Genomic DNA, 24,458 nt, shown 5'->3' on the forward strand with positions numbered 1-24,458 from the left:
GTCAGATTTCATCCCAAAATTGTAGGGCTGCAGCTATCGATTCTTTTTGTAATCGATTAATCTAGCACTTAATCGATCGATTAATCGAGTAATCGGATATTTTTTTGTGTGCGTTTTATTAACAGAATAGTTATATTAAACGTGTGTCTATTTCAGTTAAAGCTGTTATAAGTTATATACTATAAGTTATATAGTATGCAAGTTATAAAGCTATCTTATATGTGAATTTTCCTTTAAGATGTTATAATAAAACCACTCTAAGCATCTAAGCACATTTGTGTATTCTGGTAGTTTAATGCTGAAGAAGAGCTGTAACGTGACTTGTTGTTGAACACGCAGTAAAAGCTGACGCACTTTTTGTTCCCTGCGTTTTAACTGAAAAATGAGTACTCCGAATCTTTATTAAAAACCAACAGGCTGGGGACTTTAAGTTTTTTGTTGTTTTCTGTTAACTATTTGGCAGATGTGAAATACAAACAAGGTCTCGCAAAGACTGCAATACAATATTTGTTCCTCCATCACGTCCCGGTGTGTACAGTGAATGCATGCTGAAATTATTGATGCGTGGCTACATTGCTGCAATTGGTCTGACTTGCGTGTGTATGTGAAGAGGTTCTTTTTTTTAGGCTATACTCTCTCGCAATTGAACGTGATAGTTACGTTTACTACTTAAAAATGTCATCAAAGCTAAAAATCATATCTAGTCGAACCGCATCACGACATCGCTACAAATACAGTATGGGATTAAAATCAGCAAACATCATTAAGCTTAGACTACGTTACCTTGTTTCAGCGAGTTAAGTGTATTAAGTGAATTAAGTGTGTAATGATCCCACACTTTAGACAATTTCTGCCGTTTATTTACATATTTATTGTCCGCCATCGCGCCAACTAAATTCAAAATATATGCTTCCTGAACAGGTCCGTGTGAATAAACGGTCCGTGTGAAACAATCAAATCCCTGCGCCGCGCGTATAGTGCGCGTCATAAGAATTTAACGAGGCTTCGAGGCAGAGTTTTTCCTCAAAGAATTTTTGTAATCGAGTAACTCGAGGAATAGTTTCAGCCCTACAAAATTGAAGAGGGAATTGTGCAAAGAAAGTGAAGCCTATTATATGACTCTTGATAGGCAAGTAACGTACTGTAATGCATAATAATAATAAGATGCAACAGCACAGTCGGTTAGGTCTTAAGTGATTGGATTGGGGGGATGTAAAAATAAAATCTTGCATCGCAATAAGTGTCTTGTGATTGTCAAAACATTTTAGTAACTAAACAGAATTTTATTAGGTTTAGTGACAACATGTTACAATGTTTAGATACATGGTACAATTTTTGGTAAGCTACGGTTTTTTATTATTGCTTGACACAAATTTCACGATTTCAATTAAATTCTTGTGATTATTTCAATATTGATTCATTTGGATAAATATTAGAAGTACACAAGATAGGCGTTTTTTCTCAAGAAAACTCACCTAATGCTGTAAACATACAGAGAGCCCTATCAGCGGGTAGTATTATTTACAGTTAAAAATAGCTCAAATTAAATATAATGTGTTTTTTATTATAACAACTTTATTTAATGATATTAGTAAAAATATAATAAATATGTAATATATTACACATTTAGCTATATACTCTAGCTCTTTTTTCTAGCCAACTAACGTGCTATATATTATGGTAAATGGCTTTCCTGAGGTAAATGTTATGTGACATAATTGTTCTCCAGCTGTTTTATTGACCTCTTTCTGCGGTTGAAACACTGATTGATCGATATTATGTATGAGGAATATACATTTCGGTAAGTTGTACTGTATCTTTCAACATTGTTCATTCGTTATTATTTACTATTAGCTAGTACGGATGATCGGTTCACGTGCTGCTTTAACTAAGGCGCTAGGAATCTGTCACGTCACATTTACAAGTGCCAAAACGGTATTTATTGTTTGAATTTCGTAATAGAATTGACAGAATCTGAGAGCTAAATATATATATATTTTTATAAATATATCATAAGTAACCTGCTCTGTCTTGTCTGTCTGTCCTCTTTGCTTCGTAGTTTTTCTGTGCGTGAGAGTGTGTAAAAAGTGTCAATTGCGTGAGGCTCACGCTGAATGCGTTAGTTGACAGCCCTGGTGCTTTACATAATAAATGGAAAGCAAAGTTACCAGTAAGCGTATGAATGAGTGGTTTACTCGATTGCTAGCTATAATGCTAGATGGGCTATTTAAAGCAATTGCAAAAAATGCATGGTTTTAAAAATAATAGCTCCATGTCTAAAGTAATTTACCTGTGTCAGTATAATATTACCAAGTAAAACTTTAGACTTTATTCTCCCTCAGAGCTGAGGGAAAAGGGCAGCACACTGTTTTTGTTAGCATTCACCAACTAGTACATGAACTTTTCAAGTCTTTTGATTTCTGTTCTGCTGTACTCGAACATTGTGCCTTATTTAGAGTGTTTTAACCAGTTAGTTTATGGTCCATCTCTTTATACTTTCTGCAGTTTAGGGCCTTATCTTTTACACCAGATGTCCTAAGCTTTGTCAGGCTCACTCTTTCTACTTTGTTCTTATTCTTTCAGAGGGGTTTTACCTGCCAGGTTCAGTGCACTCCCAGTCCGCACTGGCCAGGAGCCCAGTGGCTCACATGCCCTGCTCCTTCTCCAGGGAAAAGGAGGCCCTACCTCCTCACAAAAGCTCTAAAGACTCAAGCAGGGATCTGGGAAAAGAGAAGCCCTGTAAGAGTGACCTAGGCCACTCCCTCCCAAGGAAGGAACGAGAAAGGCTAAAAGAGGAGTCACGGCCCCACAGCGTGGTGGACCTCACCTTGGATGTCAAGACAGAAGATGAGCGCAGAGCAGGCAACTCAGAAAGGTCTACAAAGACTACAGAGCATGCTCGGCCTTTCTTTCACCAGCACTCTCCTGCTCTGAGCACCACGGACACTAAGCCCAAACAATCTCACCAGATTTTACTTGGCAACTGCGGGACAAGTAGTGGCACGCCAGCCCGACACCTGAGTACAGAACAGGACAGGAGGGACAGAGACCGGGATGACGAAACCAGCCGGCCAGGGGGCCACCTTTCCACTGACAAGCAGAAAAGATCCGATTCAGTTGCTACATCATCTGGCACGCTGCATGTGTCGTATGCCAGTCCCTCTTCCCTGCAGCCGAACCCGTCCCATCTCCCGCCCAGGCTGGTGTCCTCTGGCACCTACCCTCCCCCTCACCACATGCCGCCCAACATGTACCCGCTCTACTCTACAGCGAAAGAGCCAGGAAAAGAACAGAGAGTGATAGCTCCTACTTATGTGCCTTCTGTCGAGGTTTACGATGAGCGAAAAGGGCCAATTCAAATTGCTTCCCAAGCTCGAGATAATAAAAATGACAAGAGCAGGGAGAGGGACTTGCACAGATCAGCCCTACAGGTGGGGAATGAGAGAACACATATGGACCATGGTCGTTCCTCCATTAGGAGTGAGTCGCCCCCTCATGGGGACGTCAAGAGAGACATTTTACGAGAGGAAGGCTCGATAATTAGGTCAAATGGTTTGGCAATGAAAAAGCCCTTGAATTTAGAAATGTGCACGAATAAATCTGGAAACAGCCCAGATGCCAGAGACTTAACCAACACTACATCAAAACACATGATCAAAACAGGACTCGAAACTGAATCCCGCAGCCAAGAGCGGGATAGGGTTCAAAGGTCTGCCCATCCGTTCTCTGGAATGGATCCAGGTACACTTCACTCGGAGCAGCATCCGTTAAAGGGCTTGGGTTCTGCTGAGCCCAAATGGAAGCCTTTCGAGATGGGCAATTATGCTACCAGTCACATCGCCACATTGGCGGCCCAACACAACCATGGCCCCCGAGGTGAGGAAGAGGGCAAGCGAATGTACCTAGATACTACTGGCTTGCACAGACCGGTAGGCAGCGGCAGAAGTCCCGAGGGCCACAGGGAGGTTTCAGCCATGCAGAGCCTCATAAAGTACAGTGGCAACTTTTCCAACGAGTCTGGCTCCAGGCACGGATCCGATAGCCTTAGCCCATTTGGAGGACTGGGCAGCATGAAACTGGAGGCTGGTTATCCCGGAGTGACTAGGGTTCAGCACCTTCCACCCCAGCAGCCTGGAAAGCAGTTGAAGAAGGAGCCTGAGAGACCAGAGAGTGCTAAATCCTTTGGCAGAGACGCAAGCTCTTCTCAGGGTGAAGCCGAGGTTCGTCATCCCCCGGTGGGCATAGCGGTGGCTGTTGCCCGTCAGAGGGACAACAGCAGCAAGCACAGCTCTGTATCAGACAGGGAGAGGCCAATTGGAGGAGCCATCAAAGGTGTGTTACCTCATATCTTTGCATGAATTGTTCTTAAAGGTATAGTTCACCCAAGAATTAAAATTCATTTAAATTCAACCCCATGTTTTTCTAAATCTGTACAACTTGCTTTCTTCTGTGGAACACAAAAGGGTATATTTTGCAAAATGCCTTACAATGAAAGTGAGTGGGGTTTAGTGTTGTTTTGGGCACTATTGACTTTCAGTCTATGGGCAAAAACAGTTGAGACATTGTTAAAAAATGTCTTGTGTTCTTCAGAAAAAAGAACAACTAACCCTATAAGGTGTGTAAATTGTACATTTCTGGCCCCTGTTGGTATGAATTCACGCCTTTAATGGAATCGAAGAACAACACAGTCTCATTTTCTGTTGTTATAGCCCATTTACATTGGCCTGCTTAGCAGCAAGGTTTCTCCCGCTTTTGTTTTAGTTTCTTAAACAGCATGAGCTTTGCTATTGCTTTGGCCCACAGTGTTTCCTGTTAGCCTAGGGAGTGTGTTTAAACCTTTCACTAAGACACCGCATGCCTGACTTCTTATAAACATAATTTACAGAGCTCTACTAAAGGTGGCAAACAAGCAGTGCATTCTAATATGACTTTAGTTTTGTTGCTTAGCAATCGAATCAGCTTCAGAAAGGGGCAGAAAGAGAGGTGGGGAGCAAGGCATTAATTTATGTCCTCTTGTGTGCAAGGAAATTGCTGTAATAACATTAGTCTGCACACTCTTGAGTTTGAATTTACATTTAAAACAAGTGTTAGGGACAGAGCTTTGCTTGACTAATTTACCCTCTTTTGGATGCAAACGGATAGCATGTCCGACAGGCTTTTGGTAACCTTGGAAACAGTCTGAAACCTTTTCCCTGGAGCATGACAGATCTATGTGCACCCTTGTCCCCCTCCTCGGTTTAAAAGAACACAATCTCTTCTCAGCCACTGTCAGTACTGAAAGGTTCAATACACTCCTAACTAAATCCCGCTCGGATACGTTCTACGCGTTTACCTTTTACAGGGCTGTGTTACTTAGGTATTTTGAACACAAACTTCACAGGCTCTTTTAGTTTAGTTTGGTATGTGAACTACTGCTTGTTTTGTCTGATGATTCTCCAAATGGCTGCTACTCTATGAAGAGCAATTTGAACCATGGATGATGCCACAGTGGTGTTGAAACATTGATATATGATTGATGGGCCTCATTGGGTTCTTGTAAATGGAATATGTTACTCAGCATAGGTTCTGAGTGTTTTTTTTTTTTCTCTACACAGTCTGTCTGTAATCTTATAGATGTGTAAGACACTGAATATGACTCGTGCTGAGTGTTAGGACTGATAAACACCATTAGAGTTTGGGCTATTTATGGAGAAGTATATTTTTAAAGAGAAAACAGTAACATTTTAAGTCTTGCCAGACTGGCAGACACTACTAATGTTTGACTTTGTTTTTAGGCTAAGAAAGGTTGGAAATGTGTAAATTGGGCTTAAACGTATCTGAAATGGTGAAAAATTAGATATCATTGGCAAACACTATGAAGTTAGCTTATTTATTAAAACCTGTTTGTCAACATCTGTAATTAGTGTAATGTCCTAACCTTGCAGGCCCAATCCACACAGTGGAAGAACAAGGAGTCGAAAGGACGCGCCACCGTGACGAGCGCCTGCTGTCGGGACGTGTGGAGCGTGAGCAGGAGAAAGTATTAAGGTGAGAGTTTGTAACCACTGACGTAAAGCACCCTGAGCTAGAGGTCAACCCAGTGCACCCGGGATCTTACCTGGGACCCATTCAGGTCTATATTTTACTTTCTCCCATTTTTATGATAATATAAATGAACCATCTTGTTTAATATTTAAGTTTTGGTGGTCAAACTCGGCACAAAGAGCACGGAGATGATAGCAAATAAATAATGCTATGGCACTGAACGATAGGGGTGGGGGAAAAAATTGATTCTTAGATGCATCGCGATTCGGACGTGGACGATTCTGAATCGATTCACAAATGTCAAAAAACGATTTAAAAAACAAAAACCTTTTTTTATAGATATATAGCCTATTTATAATGACGTAATATTGACGGAACGCAAAAGACTGAACTCTGAAGAGCGGAAGTGCAGTGCCCGGACCGTCTTTCTGTGGCGTGTGGACATAACACAGACGCGATGGCTGAGCGCGAAATCCAAACACCCTCCTCGTTAAAAGCTGACGTGTGGAAATATTTTGGCTTCTATGAAGTTGAACAGGGAAAGGAGCAGGACAAGAGCCACACTAGTTGTAAGCTTTGTAGAATAAAACTAAAATATTTCGGCAACATGACAAATATGAGAAGCCATACACGTTTCCACCCAGAGGAGGAAAAACACTCGGCTGTACCAGCCGTTTCTCTCTATGGCTCTGGGCTGTACCGGTGTTCAGACGATTTCTGCTGCCTTGTCGAAAAAATGCTACCCAAGCGCGAATCGATCACAGATAATGTTGATTCATTCTCAATTGTTTCCATAATGGTGTAAATCTCACAATATTATGAAATCGTTATTTCATTTTAATCAGGGTAAGTGTATGGGGAGCATATTTTGATGTTTTAAATGAACTAGCAATTATCACATTTGATATAACAAGTAAAAATGACATTATTATATGAAATAAAATTATAATAAAATTCGAAGTTAAGAGTACAGTATAATGTACTGTTTTTATTTTTACAATGGTGTGAAAAGTAAAAATTATCATCAAATATTCATCTTTGACCTGTCAAAGTTTCCTACAAGTCTCCACAGCAAGGATGCATAGATTTATGGGCGTGGTCAGCAGAAGTAAAATGAGTCTGCACATGTGCATAACCAGTAAGTAGCACATCTCGATGGGTAGAATGAATCGTCAGAACACCTGTTGTTGTTATATTATTAATTTACTACAAGTATGCTGCTAGTTCAGGCACACATTTATTTTCCTGTTGGTTCTTTGCAATGCTAATAAAATATATTGTACGTTAATTCTTTATGGGTCATTACTTTGTACTTTTAAAGCAAAGTATTTATATTCACTCACACACACACACACACACACACACACACACACACACACACACACAAAGATTCAGATAATCGATAATCGCTTTAGCATCGAATCGCAGCCCTCTGAATCGTAATCGAATCGTGAGGTGCCTAGAGATTCCCACCCCTACTGAACGAGCAATCGTTATTATAGTTCAAAACAAGTTATTTTGTGAGTTTAGAGAGAACAGCTACTAAAATTAGGTAAGACAAAAAATATTTTTTTAGCGACAATCCTGAAGTGTTTATGTGTTAAAATAGATGTTATCTTTGTTCAGGTAACTCTAAAAATATGTTAGAAGCTTGAATGAAAGTCTGCTAATTAAGGCACCCTTTTATTAATTCATTCACCTTGTAGTAAGGACTAAGCATTTCCATCCAGTGTGAAAGGATTCTTGTTTCTTTGATTCCACACACTGGCTAAACGGAGCAACATTTTACTTTCATTGGTCACACTCTCAGTGTGATTTTCTTTAGAGTGGACAGATTTTATGGCCACAGTTCTCGGCAAATATGAGCCCATTTTCAAAGTGTGGCTCTCATTTCGAGGACTAGAAAAAGTCAGTCTTCCCCACTGGGGAAATTGGTGCTTATAAAAAGTGACTGGCTCTCTCAGCAGGATTCCACCCTCAGTGCCTGTCCTTAAGTGTAAGGCAGGATAGAAGTCATAGACTGGGGAATTTGTGTCACAGTTGGGGCTAAATGGCCACCAGTTCTACTTTTTGCCTTAAATAAGCATTATTTTTGCAATGTAAAAGCATCTGTTATACATTTTTCTGGTTGTCAAATGCGGGCACCTGGATATTGGGCACTTAGCAGACTTTTAAAGAAATAAAGTGAAAATGATTTACCCACCTTCATATTGTCCAAACTGTTTTTCTTTCCTTTTTTTTTTAAAGACTTGGTTGGTCTCTGTTGGGAATAACTAACCAAATTCTAAATATTTTGTAATTTTGTTCTTCGTTCAGGTAGCATTACTACCATTACATTAAGGTTCGAACAACTTTTGAGAATATCTTTATTTTTATTTTTTATATTTTTATTTTTTATTCTTATAATTTGTAGTATTATGTTTCCTGTTGTATTTGTATTTGTATATGTCCACTGGAAGCCTCAGTACCAAAACAAATTCCTTGTGTGTGCAAGCACACTTGGCAATAAACCTCTTTCTGATTCTGAATATTTTTACAATATATATTAAATTATAAAACTGACTTTTGGCTATTATAAGAATAGTTCATTAAAAATATAAGCATTTTTTTTGTCAAGTGTTTAATAAATACACAGCAAATCTTTGCCCAAAAAATGGATGTTTTCTTTTCTTTTTTTTTTGAAGCAAAGGTAGCATTTTTTTAAATGCAAATTTTTTTTATGGAGATTGAGACTTTAATGTGCAATTAGGAAATGCAAACTAACATTGCCATAGATTGGTTAATCACTAATAAGTCTCTTCATTCACAGAGAGAATAAAGAGTTAGCAGACTACACTCAGATGCATCCACCTATGGTGTCTGCTAGTGGACTAAACCCCAACCTGATGGTGACTGGTGGACCGACTCTGGCTGGTGGGGGCCGCTGGCCTGCTGACCCCGCCTCCCACCTGGCCTCCCACCCATGGCTGCCCCGACCAGGAGCCCCCTCCATGTGGTTGTCTAGCTCTCCATATGGTACCCACATTGTTTTACACCTATGGCTGTAGTGTAAGAATTATGTCATGTGCTGGAATGCTCATGTCAGTCTGGCATGCTGTAGAGCTGGGTTGTGAATGTGATTTGGACACAAATTATTTCCTCGAGGCAGTCTGTTGACCCTGCCAGACGGCCCAAGCATTTTGTCTAGGCTGAGTGTTTTAGTCATTCTTAGAAACAATCAGTCTCACTCCACAACTTCCATCCAAGAATAACAGCAAACAGCACTGTCAGTTCAGTTCTCTGACGTTCGAGTTTCTGTCTAGACTTTACTTTAAAAACAAAAATGTCCCATAAGAAAATAGCTGTATTTAAAGTGCTGTGCATCTTGGCAGGAAATCAACTAGGTCTGTGCTCCATGCACAGGGGTGAGATTATGCTGGGAATGGTGTTTCTCTTGGGGATTAACTCTTGAGTGTTCACAAAGCTGCCAGAATGCAAGTGCAAATGGACCATCAACTACAAATATGGTGAACCCAACCATTTCTTGTCTCTATTGTTGAACAGGACTGGGTCCCCCTTCTCTTCATCAGACGCTGCCTCCAGGATATCCTCCTGCCTTGACCGGTTCCATCCCCCCACCTTACCAGTTTGCCCGAGATCCACAGACCGGACAGGTGGTTGTTATTCAGACAGAGCATCTGCCACACTATGGTAGGCCCTGTATATTCACCACAATTTCTGTATTCATATTTTACCATCTTTCCATTCACGCATGTATACGATGTACATTTATAAAAGTGAGTGGTAGTGATATTTCTGACGTGTAGCAGAATAAATATACTTGATTCGTGATGCTCAAATATTCCTCTTGTTCTTTAAAAGCTGAGATGTTAGAGCGAGGCCCCCCACTGTGGTCGGCCATGTACCCGCCGGCAGGAAGCTCTCTGCAGCATGCCCATCAACTCCAGCTCCTCTCCCACCAGCAGCTCCTGCGGCAACAGGAGCTTTACATGATCCAGCATCAGACCGCACAGGTCATGGAACTACAGAGGAACGCACAGTTAGTGGTATGAGATTCTTTCTGACAATATCATTATATTAGTGGGAAGACACTCCTGTATTTTCCATTTTGTAGTCCTTAAGGTCTATTTGCACCAACTCTGAATGTTCAGCATGGAAAACAGGCATAAATCCAAATGCATAAATTAAGCCTTCCAGTCAAGTTCAAAATATTGTACTGTGGTCTTTATTATTTTTTTATGTTCAAAATCAGGGGTTCTGTTTTTTTTTTTATGTATCTATTTTTTATCATTTATAATTTTTTATAACCGATGCCATACCAATTTTATCTATTTTGATTTGCAGTACTTTTTGAGCAAACTTGTAGTTAGTATATATCTTTTCTTTTAAGGGGGGGGGGGGTAAATTCAGATTTTTTTTTTATTTAATTTTTTTCTGGTGCAGGAGAGATTAAATGCAAGTCACTCTAGGACCGATTTGGATGAAAAACCAGACAAGAGAGGAGCTGAAGGGGCCAAATCCAGTCTCTTGGGCATCCCCACTCAAGCCCTGCACTCACGCAAGCCTCCCCCACGCTCTCCAACCCCCTCCACCTCGTATAGAAAAGCCCTGACGCCGCTGCCCGTCCCACCGTTGCCTTCAACTGTCACTGCACTGAAGTCTCAGGAGAGACCCAAAGTGGAGAAGTCGCTCCCTCAACAGACCTACTCCCATCCATCATCTCCTGTCCCTCATTCAGTCAGCCCCGTTTCGGCATCGCCTCTTACTACATCTCCCATCCAAACCAAAGAGGAATCTGTGGAAGTGCCCGAGAAAGAACCACTCAGTCTACTGAAGCAAACTTCTACTCCGTTCCCATCCATGTACCATGGTAAGTGGGAAGGTCAGCTTTCCCAAATGAAATGTCCAGGATTGAGCCTGCTTGATTTGTCAAAATTGCAACAACTATGAATTTGCATGATCATATGGAGTAGTTATTGTTTATTTGCATATTGCACAATAAATGAGAAGGAAACTAATCAAAATGAAAGGAAAGCGGTTTAATAATCCAAGGCCATTCCTCTCCATATTGCTATTTTAAAAAAAATATGTTTGGAAGGGTACTGAGAATACTCACAGGACAGCAATCAAATGCAGTGCGCTATTCTTCATGTGAGAATGTGCAGGGTAGTGCAGTCTTAATGAGTAGTCTGTAAAATATCTCCACATATGGGATTACCAGCTGTCTCTTCACTGGAATAGAGACTTCTTATGACAGCAGCCCTTTTGTACCCGTATCCCCTGGCGGTTTCCCTTTAAAAATGTTCAATGCTCAGGATAAATAGATTTTCTGCTCATGGTGCATTCTGAATGTATGAGTATGCACGAGCGTGTTGGCCTATGTGTATATATGGGCTTTTGGGATGCTTGTGCTGGGGCCATTTGGTTCATGAAAGTTTCATAAAGCCCCTGTGCTGAAGAACATGTGGGGTTATTAATCACTTTGTCACTGTGTCGCAGGGAACTAAAGCCTTTCTAGTCTTTGCATAAGCACTCCTAGCCCCTCAAATTGTTCTCTGTTCTGTTTCTTCAGCAGAAATTCCTCCTGGCTACCCATACCAATCTATAACAGCACCGTTCGGCAGCCATTACCCCTACCTCCTCCAGCCAGCCGCTGCCGCAGACGCTGACGGCCTGGCACCAGATGTGCCATTGCCGGCTGAGACATCCGAGCACTTGGCGACCACCGCAGATGTCAAACCCCAGCACTTGTGTTCTCCAGTGGTAGTGGAGTCACTTCAGGCATCCACAGAGAAAGAGTCCATGGATGAGGGCAGTACTGTGTTAAAAAAAGAGCCAAACCTGGAAGACAACAAAGACGTCCTGAGCCAGAACAGCCTGAGGCTTGCACCCATCACCACTCAAGACCCTAGAACCCCCACAGATGACGAGGCCCACCCTAGAGCCACAACCACACCATTGCCAGAGGATGAACCAGACCAGGGAGATGGGGAGGCTGTCAAAATCGAAGCTGCCACCTCAAGGCATCCAGGGCTGTATGAGCCAGATGCTGAAAGAACGACCAGAGCAGAAACTGCAGAGGACTCGATTGGTCTGGTAGACCAAGTTTACAAATCTTCAAGTTACACTGACACGCACCTTGTGGCTTGTGACATCCAGCCAGCAAAACCCTCTGATCTCTCTGATAGTTTGAACCCAGTAGACCTCAGAGATCCTGTCCCTGACGCTCCACACCTGGAATCAAAACTTGACAATCTTTTCCTGCCTAGCAGCAGCCCTCCTCACCTTCAGCCCTCTCCCATACCGGTGGCCATCCTGCCTGAAGACCCCATGGCAGGCATGTTCGCCCTGGTCACGGCCAGCGAACTTCCGCAGGCCAGAGCAGTGTCCATCCTGGCAGATGCGTGTTGCTCTAGGTCTGAGCTCTGCAAGGGCGTCAGTCCCCTAGAGTCCACTGCTCTGGAAGGCATGGCCCTGCTTAGCCAGATGGCAGAGCTGGAAATGCAGAGGCAACCCAGAGATGACACACAGGGTGAGTCTCATTTCAGAGAGAGGAACGGTAATCTGAAGGATGGAAGTTCAAGTGGAAGTGGTTATTAGGGAGGAAGGTTTGCTCACTGTAGTCTGCTGTAAAGTAAAATGTGCTGAAACAAGCTCCGGAATTGTTTCAGCTCTAGAAAGTATATTCAGAATTTGCTTGAGTGATGAACTGTGTGCCAGTGCTGCTTGTTCATCTATGAATCTTTTAGAGTAAATGCGTTCATTGAAAGTATAAATAAATGCATCTATCTGGTATTTTGGATGAATCTTTATGTCAAATACGTTAATGCACTCTGACACAAGAAACACCCTTATACTGAGGTATTGGAGAATGCAGGGCTGTCCCATGATCCCTAGAGGTAATTAATGTTGGTATCGGTTGTGTGCTTGTGTGTGCAGCTGTAATACTCTGTGGACTGGAGAGTCTGCTGGAAGCTGGCAGGCAGGTTCTCCTGGAGGCCATCGAGTGTCAGCCTCAGATTATCATCCGCCTCCCCCGAGAGCTCAACCCTAATAAGAAATACAGCTGGAGACAGAAGAAAGATGAACCTGTATGCTTACCTTTTTATGACTTCTTTTCTTCTCCTTTTTTTAAACATGTTCTCAAGAAGTTAAGATTTCTGTTATCACTTTCATTTGCTTTTTCTGTTATCGGAATAGTAATTCTTGGATGTTTGTAGTTTTAAATACAAGGAGTGCAAGCTTTTAGCTAATAATACTTAAGATTTCCAGCCTCTTTACACTCAGATGCATGTGCACTTGATTTCAGCCAGATGTCCATAGCCAGTGTTTACAGCTGCTGAGAGATCTATAGAAGTAAAACCACAGATGCTAATCTTGCTCTGTCTCTTAGATGTTCTCCAAATCCTCTTTGGAGGGAACGGACAATGTAGAAGTGGACTACCGTGTGAGACTCGCTGAGCTGCAGCAGCGCTACAAAGACAAGCAACGAGATCTTATCAAACTGCAGAGACGGAGAGACAAAGAGTGAGTCTCTCAATTAACATGAAATCCCTTAACATCACTTTATTAAGACCAGTAATGCCAATCTACCTCACTTAATACTACTAACAATTAAACAACCTGCAATTTATGATCCCTGTGCGATTCACAGAGAGAAACGTCAGCAGCAACAACAACAGATCCAGCAGCAGGAGAGGAACAGAAGTTTAGCCCGCAGGGGCCCGGGGCGTCCCCGAAAGAGGAAACATGCCCTGTGCGCATTGTCTCCACCCCTCAGCAAGCTGGATTCGAAGTGTGCAAAGTGAGTTTGTAGCTCAGGAACCTATAATGCCCAGCTGTGCTCACCACAGCCTGCCCTGCAGCTGAACGTTCTGTTGTTTTGCAGGTTGGGCAGAAGCGTGCTGTACTCAGAGGACTCTGAGAGTGGGGAGGTGCTGAGGAAGCGCTTTCGGGCCTCTAACAGAGATGAGGAGGAGGAGGAGGAGGAGGAGGAGGAGGAAGATAGCAGTGCGTTGAGATTGAAGAAGAAAAAAAAGAGCTGGTGCCAGCAGGAGGCATCTTCAAGCTACTCTCACGAGGTCTGTCTCTATTATACTGGAGTTGAACAAAAGCCCCTAAATATCTGAAAATGTGAGTTTTTGTTAAACAAACATGTTCCAGTCGGAGCCATGGTGCAGTAGTAAGTGCACATGCTCCAAACACGTTGAACCCACATCACTCGTATGTGCAGCACAGCTCAAGTCTTGCTTGCAGCGTGTCTGATCCCATTCCTGCTCTTTCTTTTCAGTTCCCTGTCCTATTTGTTTAATAATATACATTCAATACTTTTATCTCTTTAAAACAGGCACCTAAAATGGTCGTAAAGAAGAGCCGAGTGAGCGAGCAGGAGCAGTTGGCATCCAAACTCGACAAGGCCTTGTCTCTCACTAAACTCAGTAAACTCAGCAAGTCCTCTTGTAAGTTCATAGAGGGTTCCTCAGGGAAGTCCAGGGACTCTGGAAGCAGAGTCCCCATGCTCACCGATTTAGACATGAGAGTCAAGATGGGAAAATCCAGCCTCTCAAAAGATCTCAGCATCTTTCACAAGTCTTCCAAAGGAGGTAAAAGCAAAATGGCTGCAAAAACGAAGCCTTCAGATCCATGCCTTAAGGGAAAAGGCCAGCGGAAAGCCCCTTATTCTCCAATGAGGTCAGAAATCAGCAGCTATTCTAACAGTAAGTCACGCTTTTTGTAAAAAAAAAAAAATTTGTTGTTGTGACAGTATTTATCACAATATAGGAATTTTTGTTTTGTAAAAATAACAAAAAGCTGTCGTGATATTGGTCTACTTTTTCTTAATGTTTAGAATGAAGTATTTCATGCTCGACAGGGCTGCATTTATTTGATCAAAAATATGGTAAAAATAATTCATATTTTAATATATTTAAAACTTTAATTTATTCCTCTAATATTAAAGCTGAATTTGATCACATGATCCTTCAAATAATCGGTCTGATATTCTGATTTGCTGCTCAAGAAACAATTTTTTTCTTGAGGATTCTCTGATGAATAGAAAGTTCAAAAGAACAGCATTTATTTGAAATGGAATTTTTTTGTAACATTATGTCTTTTATTGTCACTTTTTTGCTTTGGAGTTCTGTTTAATTAAAGGGTTAGTTCACATCAGAGTTATATTAAAAAATATCCCGGCACTTCAAAGCTTTATAATGGGAGTAATAAGTAACTTTAAAGCTCTTTAATGTGTCCTTGCAGAATAAGTATTTATTAAAATACAAATAAAAATCTTACTGATCATGGATTTAAGTATAATTGTTTCAAATCATTTTTAATACATCATGCTTTTGGTCCCCCATCCTGAGTGAAGTGTTTTGTGATTTGTGCCAGACACTGATTCAGAAGAGGAAGATTCCCTGAAGGATGGCTGGCCTCCCAGCTCCTTGTTGGGAAGAACAGTGTCACGTCCACAGCTCCCCAGCCTGTGCAGCACTGCAACCAAGAAAAAGCGCTCATCGTCCAAGAGAGTCTCTTCATCTTTGTCTTCATCACTCAAGTCCAAGCAGGCGGCCAAAGAGAGGAAACATAAGCACTTTGCTTTATTGCTACAGGAGGCAGGAGTCAGCTCCTCTGAGGACTCATTTGACCAAGGTTAATAAAGCATACCTCACTATGCACAAAATCGAGATGGCGGCTGCTCGGTTTTATTTTTTTTATTTTTGGTCTGTCTTGTATTTTTAACCATGACTATTGGTCATGGTGACATTTTTCATTGCATCAGAATTTGCTACCTCACATCCTGTATATAATTTAATCGGCTCTTGTTAGAGTCCCTTTTAAATGGTTACTTTTATAGGAATGTCTTGCCATTGTGCATTAAAATGTGTGTGGCTGTGTGGAAAGTGTTCTTTATTGTATTGCAGTTTGGTACCCAAGCTTTATTAAACATGCTGATTTCATTTTTACTGAAAGTAAAGAAACGCAGTGTTCTGTCTCTTTCGCTACATCTCTTGCTGTAGAGTGTTAGATTGCAACGCTCCACACTCCTGATTTCCTCTGTTGTTCAAATATCCCTTTCATCAGTGAAGAGCTGTCACAAGGATATCTCTGCATAAATTCAGCACTCCTGAGCAGTGCTGATGAGATTCATTAGGCCAAATGACTTTGAGAAGCATAACTAACTTGTTAGGTTCTCCCAAGAGATCAGATTTTTAACAGATGAGAAAATGCTGAAATTATATTAGATGGATGTTGGATAATTTTTATCTGCATTTACAATATTGTATACATTATCGTTTTGATTGGTGCCATAAACCAATGTGAAACTAATGGCAATAGAGCGTACTACCATTATAACCAAGTTTAAGTCAATAAATCAACATTCACACAACCAGAATTTGTAGAACTTTAAAGCATAAATCTTGAACCGTTCCAGCTATGTTTTGTCACTATGATGAGTGAACAGGCAATGCGTTGTGGGATATTTGAAAGATAGGGAGACACTAAAAAAAATGAATAACCTAGCTTCTCCAGACTGCTCGCTCTCTCCCTGCAGCTGCTTGGCCACCCCTCCACCTCTGACCCCTTCTCCTACCCATGATGCTTTTGAATGTCTATCGGTTCTGTGCATTTGCTTGTCCTGCCGCAACAAAATAAGAAGCAAAGGGCTTGGCTGGGAGTAGGGCAGCCAGCTGTTCAGCGTGAGGTCACTATCCATGTCACCTGAGCCTTGAGCATTGTTCTGTAAGTAGGCCACCATCCTCTTTTGCTGTGACTTCTCCATAATTTTTACTAATTTGTGCTTACACTGTTACAGAACAAAAACGCAAACAAAAAAAGACTGGATAACAGATTAAGGTGTTGAAAATGCCTTTTTAACATGCTCACCTCCTGTTACATCACCTCCTGTTACATTACCTCAAGCCATGGTTATGTTTGTATTTGGTGGGGAAAGTTTTTTTTTTTTATTGAATTTTTTTATAAAGTTCAGGATGATCTTCTCCCTCTCCTCATTTTCCTTCTTGCCCATATTAATATTATTTTGTTCATATTAATAATTTAAGGTCTACAGCTGCTGTTTGTTTATATATTTGCCATTGTTGTACCATCCATAACAGAGTAATGTTTCCCGTTGATGTTGAAACCAGTTATAATTAAGATTTTGTTAGTTTCTATATATAAGATTTAATTATTAATTTGATCTTTTTTTTTTCTTAATGAAGACGGTCTATACATTTTTTTTTAAATTATTTACTGCTTAGGTAATTACTAAGGAATTAAGAGGATTGAATTGAAAGAAAAGAACATAACCATGGCTGAAGTGGTTGATGGTCTGAGTTGCATCCAGGCCAGACTGAGTCTCAGGAGCCATGGAGGACTGTCCTCACAAAGCCTGCTTTGTTGTTCTTCAGCTTCTTCCTGTACACATCTTTTGCTTGCTGTCAGTCCATGTAATACATGCTTCAGGTCTTAACTCTGTGGCATCTATACAGTTATGTTCACAACATAACCAATCGAAGTCCTTGTCTGCTACACAGTCCTTGTCTTTAACAAACTCACCTCTGGCTTCGGCTACTCACAACTGCACTCAAACATCCTGTGTGTCTGTTACCATCTCCAAACTTGTTCCTCACCCTCCAGAGAATGGGAGAAAATGGAGTGTTGCTTAAAGTGGGTACCTACTGTCTTATAGTTAGTCCTTGAGAGGTTTTTTTCTTTTTCTTTTTTTCTTTATCAGTTTAGACAAGCTCCGAGCTGAAAAGACATTTAATAATTGATGACTTTCTTAGTCAGGGATTCTGCCAGCAACCTTAACTTTCTGCAGCGCTTGTGGCTTATTCTATTCCCTTTTTTCCTTCAGTGATTCAGCTCATTCAGCACATTGGGCAAGGCCACTTTACTGGCTTCTCTTATTTGGTTTGGGATTTTGCATTCCCTGCCCCTCTCAATTTGGAGCGAGCCAGCAGCCATGCTGATTTTAAATCCTGCCCTAAAGCTCTGAAGGTTTGAAAGCTACGCTTGCGAGATCCTGCCTACCCAGCTTAGTATTTGCTGCCCGCATGAAACCAGGCTTTGTCCCCCACCAGTAATCTTATGTAGCAGTGGGTGGGCTGCAGTATTTGAGCAAGAACACATTAATCTAGAGAAAGTCTGCTTCTGCGGTGCTAGATTACAGTGGAAACGTAAAATTGAGAAAACACTACAGCTGGCAGAATGATTCTTTAGGGCTAGTCCTCTAGAATTCATCACTATGCAGATTGAATTCTATGGGTTTATTGTTCTACAGAGATAACTAGTAGGGAAAATGGTCTTTAGATGTTGGATATTTTTTTTATTTAATTGCATGGGATTGAGGCTTTAATTTTAACAGGATATGGTTGATAGTAGTAGTTCACCCAAAAAGGAAATTATTATCATTCACTAACCCTCATGTCGTTCCAAAGCTGTATGACTTATTCTTCTGCAAAACAAATTATATTTTGAATAATGATTTGATGTTTTGTTTATGCATTGAAATTCAATGGGGTCTTAACATCTATTGGACCCCGTTGACTTTCATTGAAGAAAGTTAGGCTGAAGTCAGTCAGTCAGTCATGCAGGTTTGGAATGACGTGATGGTGAGTAGATGACAGAATTTTCATTTTTGGGTGAACTATCGCTAATTCTGGGCTCTTCAATTCCAGTCCTGGAGGGCCAGTGTCCTGCAAATTTGAGAAACAATCCCAATTTAACCCTCCTGTCTGTACACTCTTTAAAATAAAGGCTCTTTATTGGCATCTTTGGTTCCATGTAAAAAACCTTAACATCCATGGAACCTCCACTGCACAAAAGGTTCTTTATATTATTCAAATGTTCTTCTTTGGTGATCCCAAAAGGGTTCTTCAGTGGCATCACTACGAAAATGCCTTCATTTTAAGAGTGTAATTTAGTTGTCAAGTAGTTCTGAACGCCTTTATTAGTTTGTTTGGGTATGTTTGGTTGGGGTTAAAGATAAACTCAGTAGGACACTGGTCCTCCAAGACTGGAGCCCTGCTTTAAGGAATGGGTCGTGTCACAGGCTTCATTTTCATTCATTTCTGAACCTTATATATTTTGTCAAACATCCTAAATGATTTGTCTTCCCATTCTTAACAGAGTATTTCACCGAGCGGGATGATTATGAGGATGATGAGGATGAAGATGGGTATGGTAATGAGCTTGATGAAAGCGACGGCCTGTGTTCGTCATCTGTAGAAGAGAGTGGGCTGGGTCTTCTGGCCCGCTTTGCCGCCAGCGCTATCCCGAGCCCCATTGTCACCAATCCGCTCTCCATCGTCCAACTGGAGGCTAAACAGAAAGCCAAGAAGAAAGAGGAACGGCAGAGTCTACTGGGTAAGGAAGTGCTCTTCCAGAATGGATTGCATCTTTTTTTACACTCTGTTATCTCTCTGTGACATCAGCTGCTTTTCCAAGTCTGCTGGGACTTGAATTCCCAGGTGACAAGGTGATGCATTGTTATTGGCTGTCTTTTGTTGAGCTGTGTCGTGCATGTGCATCGGCGAGTGAGGGAATTGAAAGGTGCTGGCAGATGAAAACACATTGTGCTTGGAGCATTCACTCAGTAGGGGTGTTATTCAATATAGACACCCATCAGTTGAGCCCCACCTTGAGAATGGAGTGTCGTTATCCCCTAGCCGCATTTGTGTGTGTGTGTGTTTGCTGTGCCGCTTGCACTCATCTTCGAATGTGATGCTGACAGGCCTTACTTTGATGAGGTTGGGCTGTGATCCTGAGCGGGTACCCAGCAGCGCACACGACAGGCCTGCCAGCGGAGACCAACAGCCCCCTTCATTAACTATTAAGGCCCTGCAACAATGCTGGGACTTAATTCTGCTCCCACATCTGGCCCTGTTTATTTCTTACATGTGCACATTATATAGTCGTTCTTTGTTAGCAAATGTGTTGACCACATGTAGATGGTTTAAATTATATCAGATGGCCTAGTATTTACATTACTGTTGTGTTTTTCATAAGACACTTTGTGTTTGTGCAAGTGCATTTCGTTTGCATGCCTTAATAATAACCTAAGATTGTATCTTCTGGATTGTAGGTACAGAGTTCGAGTTTACAGATTCAGAGAGCGATGTTAAAATGAGAAAGAAGTTTCCGTCACTGTTGCACGGCAAGCGATCGGCTCCTGAGCTCCCTCTCTTGCCGCCCGCAAGCATCAGGCATGACGATTCCAGCCCCAGCAAGCGTGGACGCAAACCGAAAAAACAAAAGTCTCCGAGGGAGATCAGTTTCGACCTTACCGTCGACGGGAGCGAAGACGAACAGTGGACACGGCGGAGGAGTGAACGCATCTTTCTCCATGATGCTGCCCAAGCCACCCCTATCACCCCGTCTGGCAAAACTCCTCTTCCAATCACTCCCAAACCTGCCCGTGGCCCCAAAGCGTCTCCGCAAAGCCCCAAAGAGCTGACCAAAGCCAAGGAGGTGAAAGACCCCAACAAGGTAAGCCCTTGTTTTATTGATGTAGATTGAGTCCTCTGTGCCAGCCCCAATGAAACAGTGAGGGCGCTTGATACCAGCTGGTGTCCTGCTACATTTGTCAGACAAGAAAGCCTCCCGCTGTGAGTGTCATGTTGTTGGACACAAAAGGATGGCTGCCGCTTGCCAGGCTACAATTACCAGCCATCACCGTTCCTCCCTCCGAATTCTCTATTGTTTTTTTTTTATAGTGTTCAATACATGACTGCCTATTAGTGTTTACTTGTCTATCCAATGTTGTTAAATGGCTGTAATGTCTGGGAGAACTGAGCCCGATTGTGTCATGCATTTGTATAAGGCTTTTCACTCTTGTCCATGCTGTTGGTTTGGCTTTGTATCTGGTGTGAATGTTTCAGAAGAAGAGGATTAAGGAGACCCCCTTGTGTCTGCCCCCACCCCAGCTCTCCAGCACACCCTCGGAAAGTGCCGGAGCTCTGCCTGTCAGCCCAGGCCGCAAGAGCAAGGTGAAGGCCAAATCCAGAGAGGTAACTTGCCCAACTCAGCTGACATTGCATTGCTAGTTAGTGATAAATTGGCCAATATTTCACAATATTCTGGCTGATGAACAGAAATAGTATTTACCCCTTGAGCAAATTCCAAGATCTATCAACATCTATCAACATCCATCAACTGGGATGGTAATTTTTTTAAAAATTGTTTATTAAATGTCATTAATAAAAAGCAAGTGTTCAATTAATTTTAAGCTCATAAAATTATATTTTGTAGCAAGTATAGTATTATTGCAACCTAAATTGATTTAAAAATATATTATATTAACCCACAAAAGTTTGTGGTCAGTAAGTCTTTTGAAAAATTACTTTCATTCAGTAAGGATGCATTAAATGGATCAAAAGTTACGGTAAAGGCATTAATGTTAAAATTTATTTAAAATAGAAATATTTTGATAGGTGCTTTTATTTTAAACTTTCTATTCAAAGAATCCTGGAAAAATTTATTGGTTTCCACAAAATGATAATATGATAATAAAATGATAAAACTAATAAAATGTTTCTTGAGCAGCAAATCAGCATAAAAGAATGATTTCTGAAGGATCATGTGACACTGAAGACTGGAGAAATTATGCTGAAAATTCAGCTTAAGGAAATGCAACATCAGAGCAATAGAATACACGACAAAAGAATACAATTTATTATTAAAATATAATAAAAATAGAAAGTGTTTTAAATTGTAAAAATATTTCACAATGTTATTGTTTTCCTGTATTTTTGATCAAATTAAAGTTCGTGCGCATTAGAGACTTTCCAACAAAAATTCTGACCAACCCCAAACTTTTATATATAAGATTTACTTAAATTTTTAGCATGCCACATAATAAATATTTGAAATGGACCCAGTGTTGAGCAGCCATTTTGTGCTACACTATGACTCTAAGGAGAAACACCGAAAGGGATTAGAATAATTTTACCTGGCAGGCTCAAGGCCTGTTGGGAGAAGCCTTGCATTTAAATGAGCTGCCCCTTCCTGCTCCCCTGTCCCATTCTGTATGGGCCTGCTCTCAGTACCCACCATGACCAAAAGGGATGGAGGTGAGAGGGGGAAGGAGAGGGAAAGAGAAAAGGGATGGCGCAATAGAGCAGCAAGCCTAATTAGACTGCACACTCAGCGGGAAAGCAGGGAAAATTAACCAAACGCCATCTCGCTCCATCCATTTCTCCGCCCCTTCTGCACAATTTATTTTTTCTTCTCAAGATAAATCTCCACTGCATTTTAAAACTCTCCACCGCTGCTGTTTTGTCATTGTATGTATAAATCATGTGTTATAATGCACAGTGCAGAAGCTCGGGAACTCCTCTGGGTATTTGCCCCATTCGAAATCAAGAAATCCTACATCTCGCGAGCCGAGCTTGTCAGTCATCTAAATAGGTTTTACTGAATCAATTCTCTAGTAAGCACATGGGTCTCATCTTTAGAACTGAACCAACTATGGCTCAGTGTTCAATATTTCATATTGTCACTGGAATTGGGGCAAAATGTGCTTGAATTCCCCCAGCAGGCTCGAGGGAAGGGCGGTGCTGTCAGTAAACTGATGGAAAGTATGGCTGCTGATGAGGACTTTGAGCCCAACCAGGACAGCAGCTTCTCAGAGGATGAGAATCCCCCTGTGAGTGCTCAGCCCGAAAGACCCTGCACCCCCGGTGAGACTCTTCTCATTCCCTCTTGTCATCAAGGCCGCAGAGCTCTTTTCCTTCATTACCTCCCCATTTATAATTGCTGTTTAATGACTAAACCAGACTTCTTTTTCTTGTCCATGCATGCAATTAAAAGTGAATGTCTTTTGAATGACGTGAGGGAGAGATCATTTCACAGCATATCTTATCTTAATACAGCATTAAAAATCAGAAAATTGATTCGGCCTGATTGCATTCATACGTTAATGGGACGAGCTGAGAGGTATTGCACGCATTAGCTCCGTTTCAAAACCTTGTGAGCTGCTTGCTACCTGTATTGACAGCATCGTAACCATCATGAAACCTCATAAGTGACAGATTTTGAAGGTTTTACACAGAACAGCACACATAGACTGGGGGGGAAAAATGGACAGGGCATCTCTGCTTTCTTTCAATGTAGAAAGATGAAGCCAAAATATCCCAGTAACGGTCATTGGCGATTATGTAGTTCGGAACCTGTCCAGCCCACACTGCTTCTCCCGCAGACTCAACACAAGCACGCCTATCAATCATGACGTTGGACCACTTTTTTATAGCATCAAATAACGAACTAAAACCATACTTTTTTGGAAAACCATACATCTGTGTGATGAGAACTACCTAAAATTATAGAAACTATCTTTGGACAAAAAAATATTTGAAGTGTAATTGGATTTTTTGTTTGGCTTGCGTCCCATTCGATTACATGGAGAGGGCGGGGTTTATGACTTATACTGCAGCCGTGTGTTCTGGTATTGCCTTCTTCGAGATTTGCTCGAAGTACATTTATAATTGACATTCATTTCATTCACCATATTGGGATTTTGTTTTCACTGATCTGGTCGGATTAACTTCTCCACGATTAACACATGAAATTGGCTTAGAATTTGGCTATGATTGGGTATCTTGGAAAGCTGCATAATTAAGCTAACCTGTGGGAACAGTTTTCACATTAAAATGCTGAATCCATAAGCAGCTCCCTGTCTTTTGGAACATTATTTTCTCTTACATTTGCAACTTTAAGGTGGCAATGAGAATTCAAATGTTATTTAGGAGCACAAGTTTCGACATGTCTCTTTCTAACACTGCTTATCTCCCTCTGTTCTGTTTTTCCCCAAGCCCCTCGGAACTGTGTCATTAACAAAGATGAACTGCAGGATGGATTACGGGTCCTCATCCCTATGGATGATAAACTCCTGTATGCCGGCCACGTCAGCACGGTTCACTCTCCTGACATGTAAGACCGCCAGCCGGAACTGTTTTCATTCTCTATAGCTCTGCTGACTCTTCAGTAGGGCTTGGTATTGATACAAATTTCACGATTCGATTTTGATTCACCAGCTTTCGATTCGATATTTATTATTTTGGATATATATCAGGTACAGTACATAGCAAATTGTCACAAGGGAAAAAAAATCTCAACTATATGCTGTAAAGTTTAAACTATACATGGGAGTCAGTTGGTACTACATTGCTATAATATTAAAGGTTAAAATTAACTGATTTGTTTATAAACACTTAATACACTCAAGTCTTTATAATAATACATTTATAATCCTAACTTTACTATTGCATAATTATATTTCTACTCCAATTCATGTTTGGGCTATAAATATTAAATGGTGGCTATCAACTTGACGGATTTATTCAACACGCATTAAATATTGAAGAACATTAAAAATTATAATGAATATAAAAATAACACTTTTTTTCATGAATATGTAATAGTACACATATTTA

The 24,458-nt window shown here is 41.2% G+C and overlaps 1 protein-coding gene across 6 annotated transcripts in view; it reads left to right on the top strand.

The window, feature by feature from the left end:
* Positions 1-24,458, top strand: part of tnrc18 (trinucleotide repeat containing 18) — an 86,627-nt gene that overhangs the window by 39,346 nt on the left and 22,823 nt on the right. For 2 of the 6 annotated variants that reach the window (XM_077213299.1, XM_077213293.1), the window contains exons 5-22: positions 2,584-4,332; positions 5,925-6,027; positions 8,834-9,039; positions 9,568-9,714; positions 9,886-10,070; positions 10,468-10,894; positions 11,597-12,556; positions 12,964-13,115; positions 13,418-13,551; positions 13,679-13,828; positions 13,913-14,105; positions 14,372-14,741; positions 15,412-15,672; positions 19,156-19,392; positions 20,111-20,514; positions 20,907-21,035; positions 22,562-22,706; positions 23,838-23,955. In XM_077213299.1, the coding sequence (XP_077069414.1) occupies positions 2,584-4,332; positions 5,925-6,027; positions 8,834-9,039; positions 9,568-9,714; positions 9,886-10,070; positions 10,468-10,894; positions 11,597-12,556; positions 12,964-13,115; positions 13,418-13,551; positions 13,679-13,828; positions 13,913-14,105; positions 14,372-14,741; positions 15,412-15,672; positions 19,156-19,392; positions 20,111-20,514; positions 20,907-21,035; positions 22,562-22,706; positions 23,838-23,955 (6,070 nt within the window). The remainder of the gene's footprint in view (positions 1-2,583; positions 4,333-5,924; positions 6,028-8,833; positions 9,040-9,567; positions 9,715-9,885; positions 10,071-10,467; positions 10,895-11,596; positions 12,557-12,963; positions 13,116-13,417; positions 13,552-13,678; positions 13,829-13,912; positions 14,106-14,371; positions 14,742-15,411; positions 15,673-19,155; positions 19,393-20,110; positions 20,515-20,906; positions 21,036-22,561; positions 22,707-23,837; positions 23,956-24,458) is intronic. The other 4 variants (XM_077213296.1, XM_077213297.1, XM_077213298.1 and 1 more) reach the window with 4 other exon arrangements.

The sequence above is a fragment of the Siphateles boraxobius genome, unplaced genomic scaffold, assembly GCF_051911475.1.
Source record: "Siphateles boraxobius isolate OS27281-9 unplaced genomic scaffold, OSU_SipBor_1 66, whole genome shotgun sequence".
NCBI lineage: Eukaryota > Metazoa > Chordata > Actinopteri > Cypriniformes > Leuciscidae > Siphateles > Siphateles boraxobius.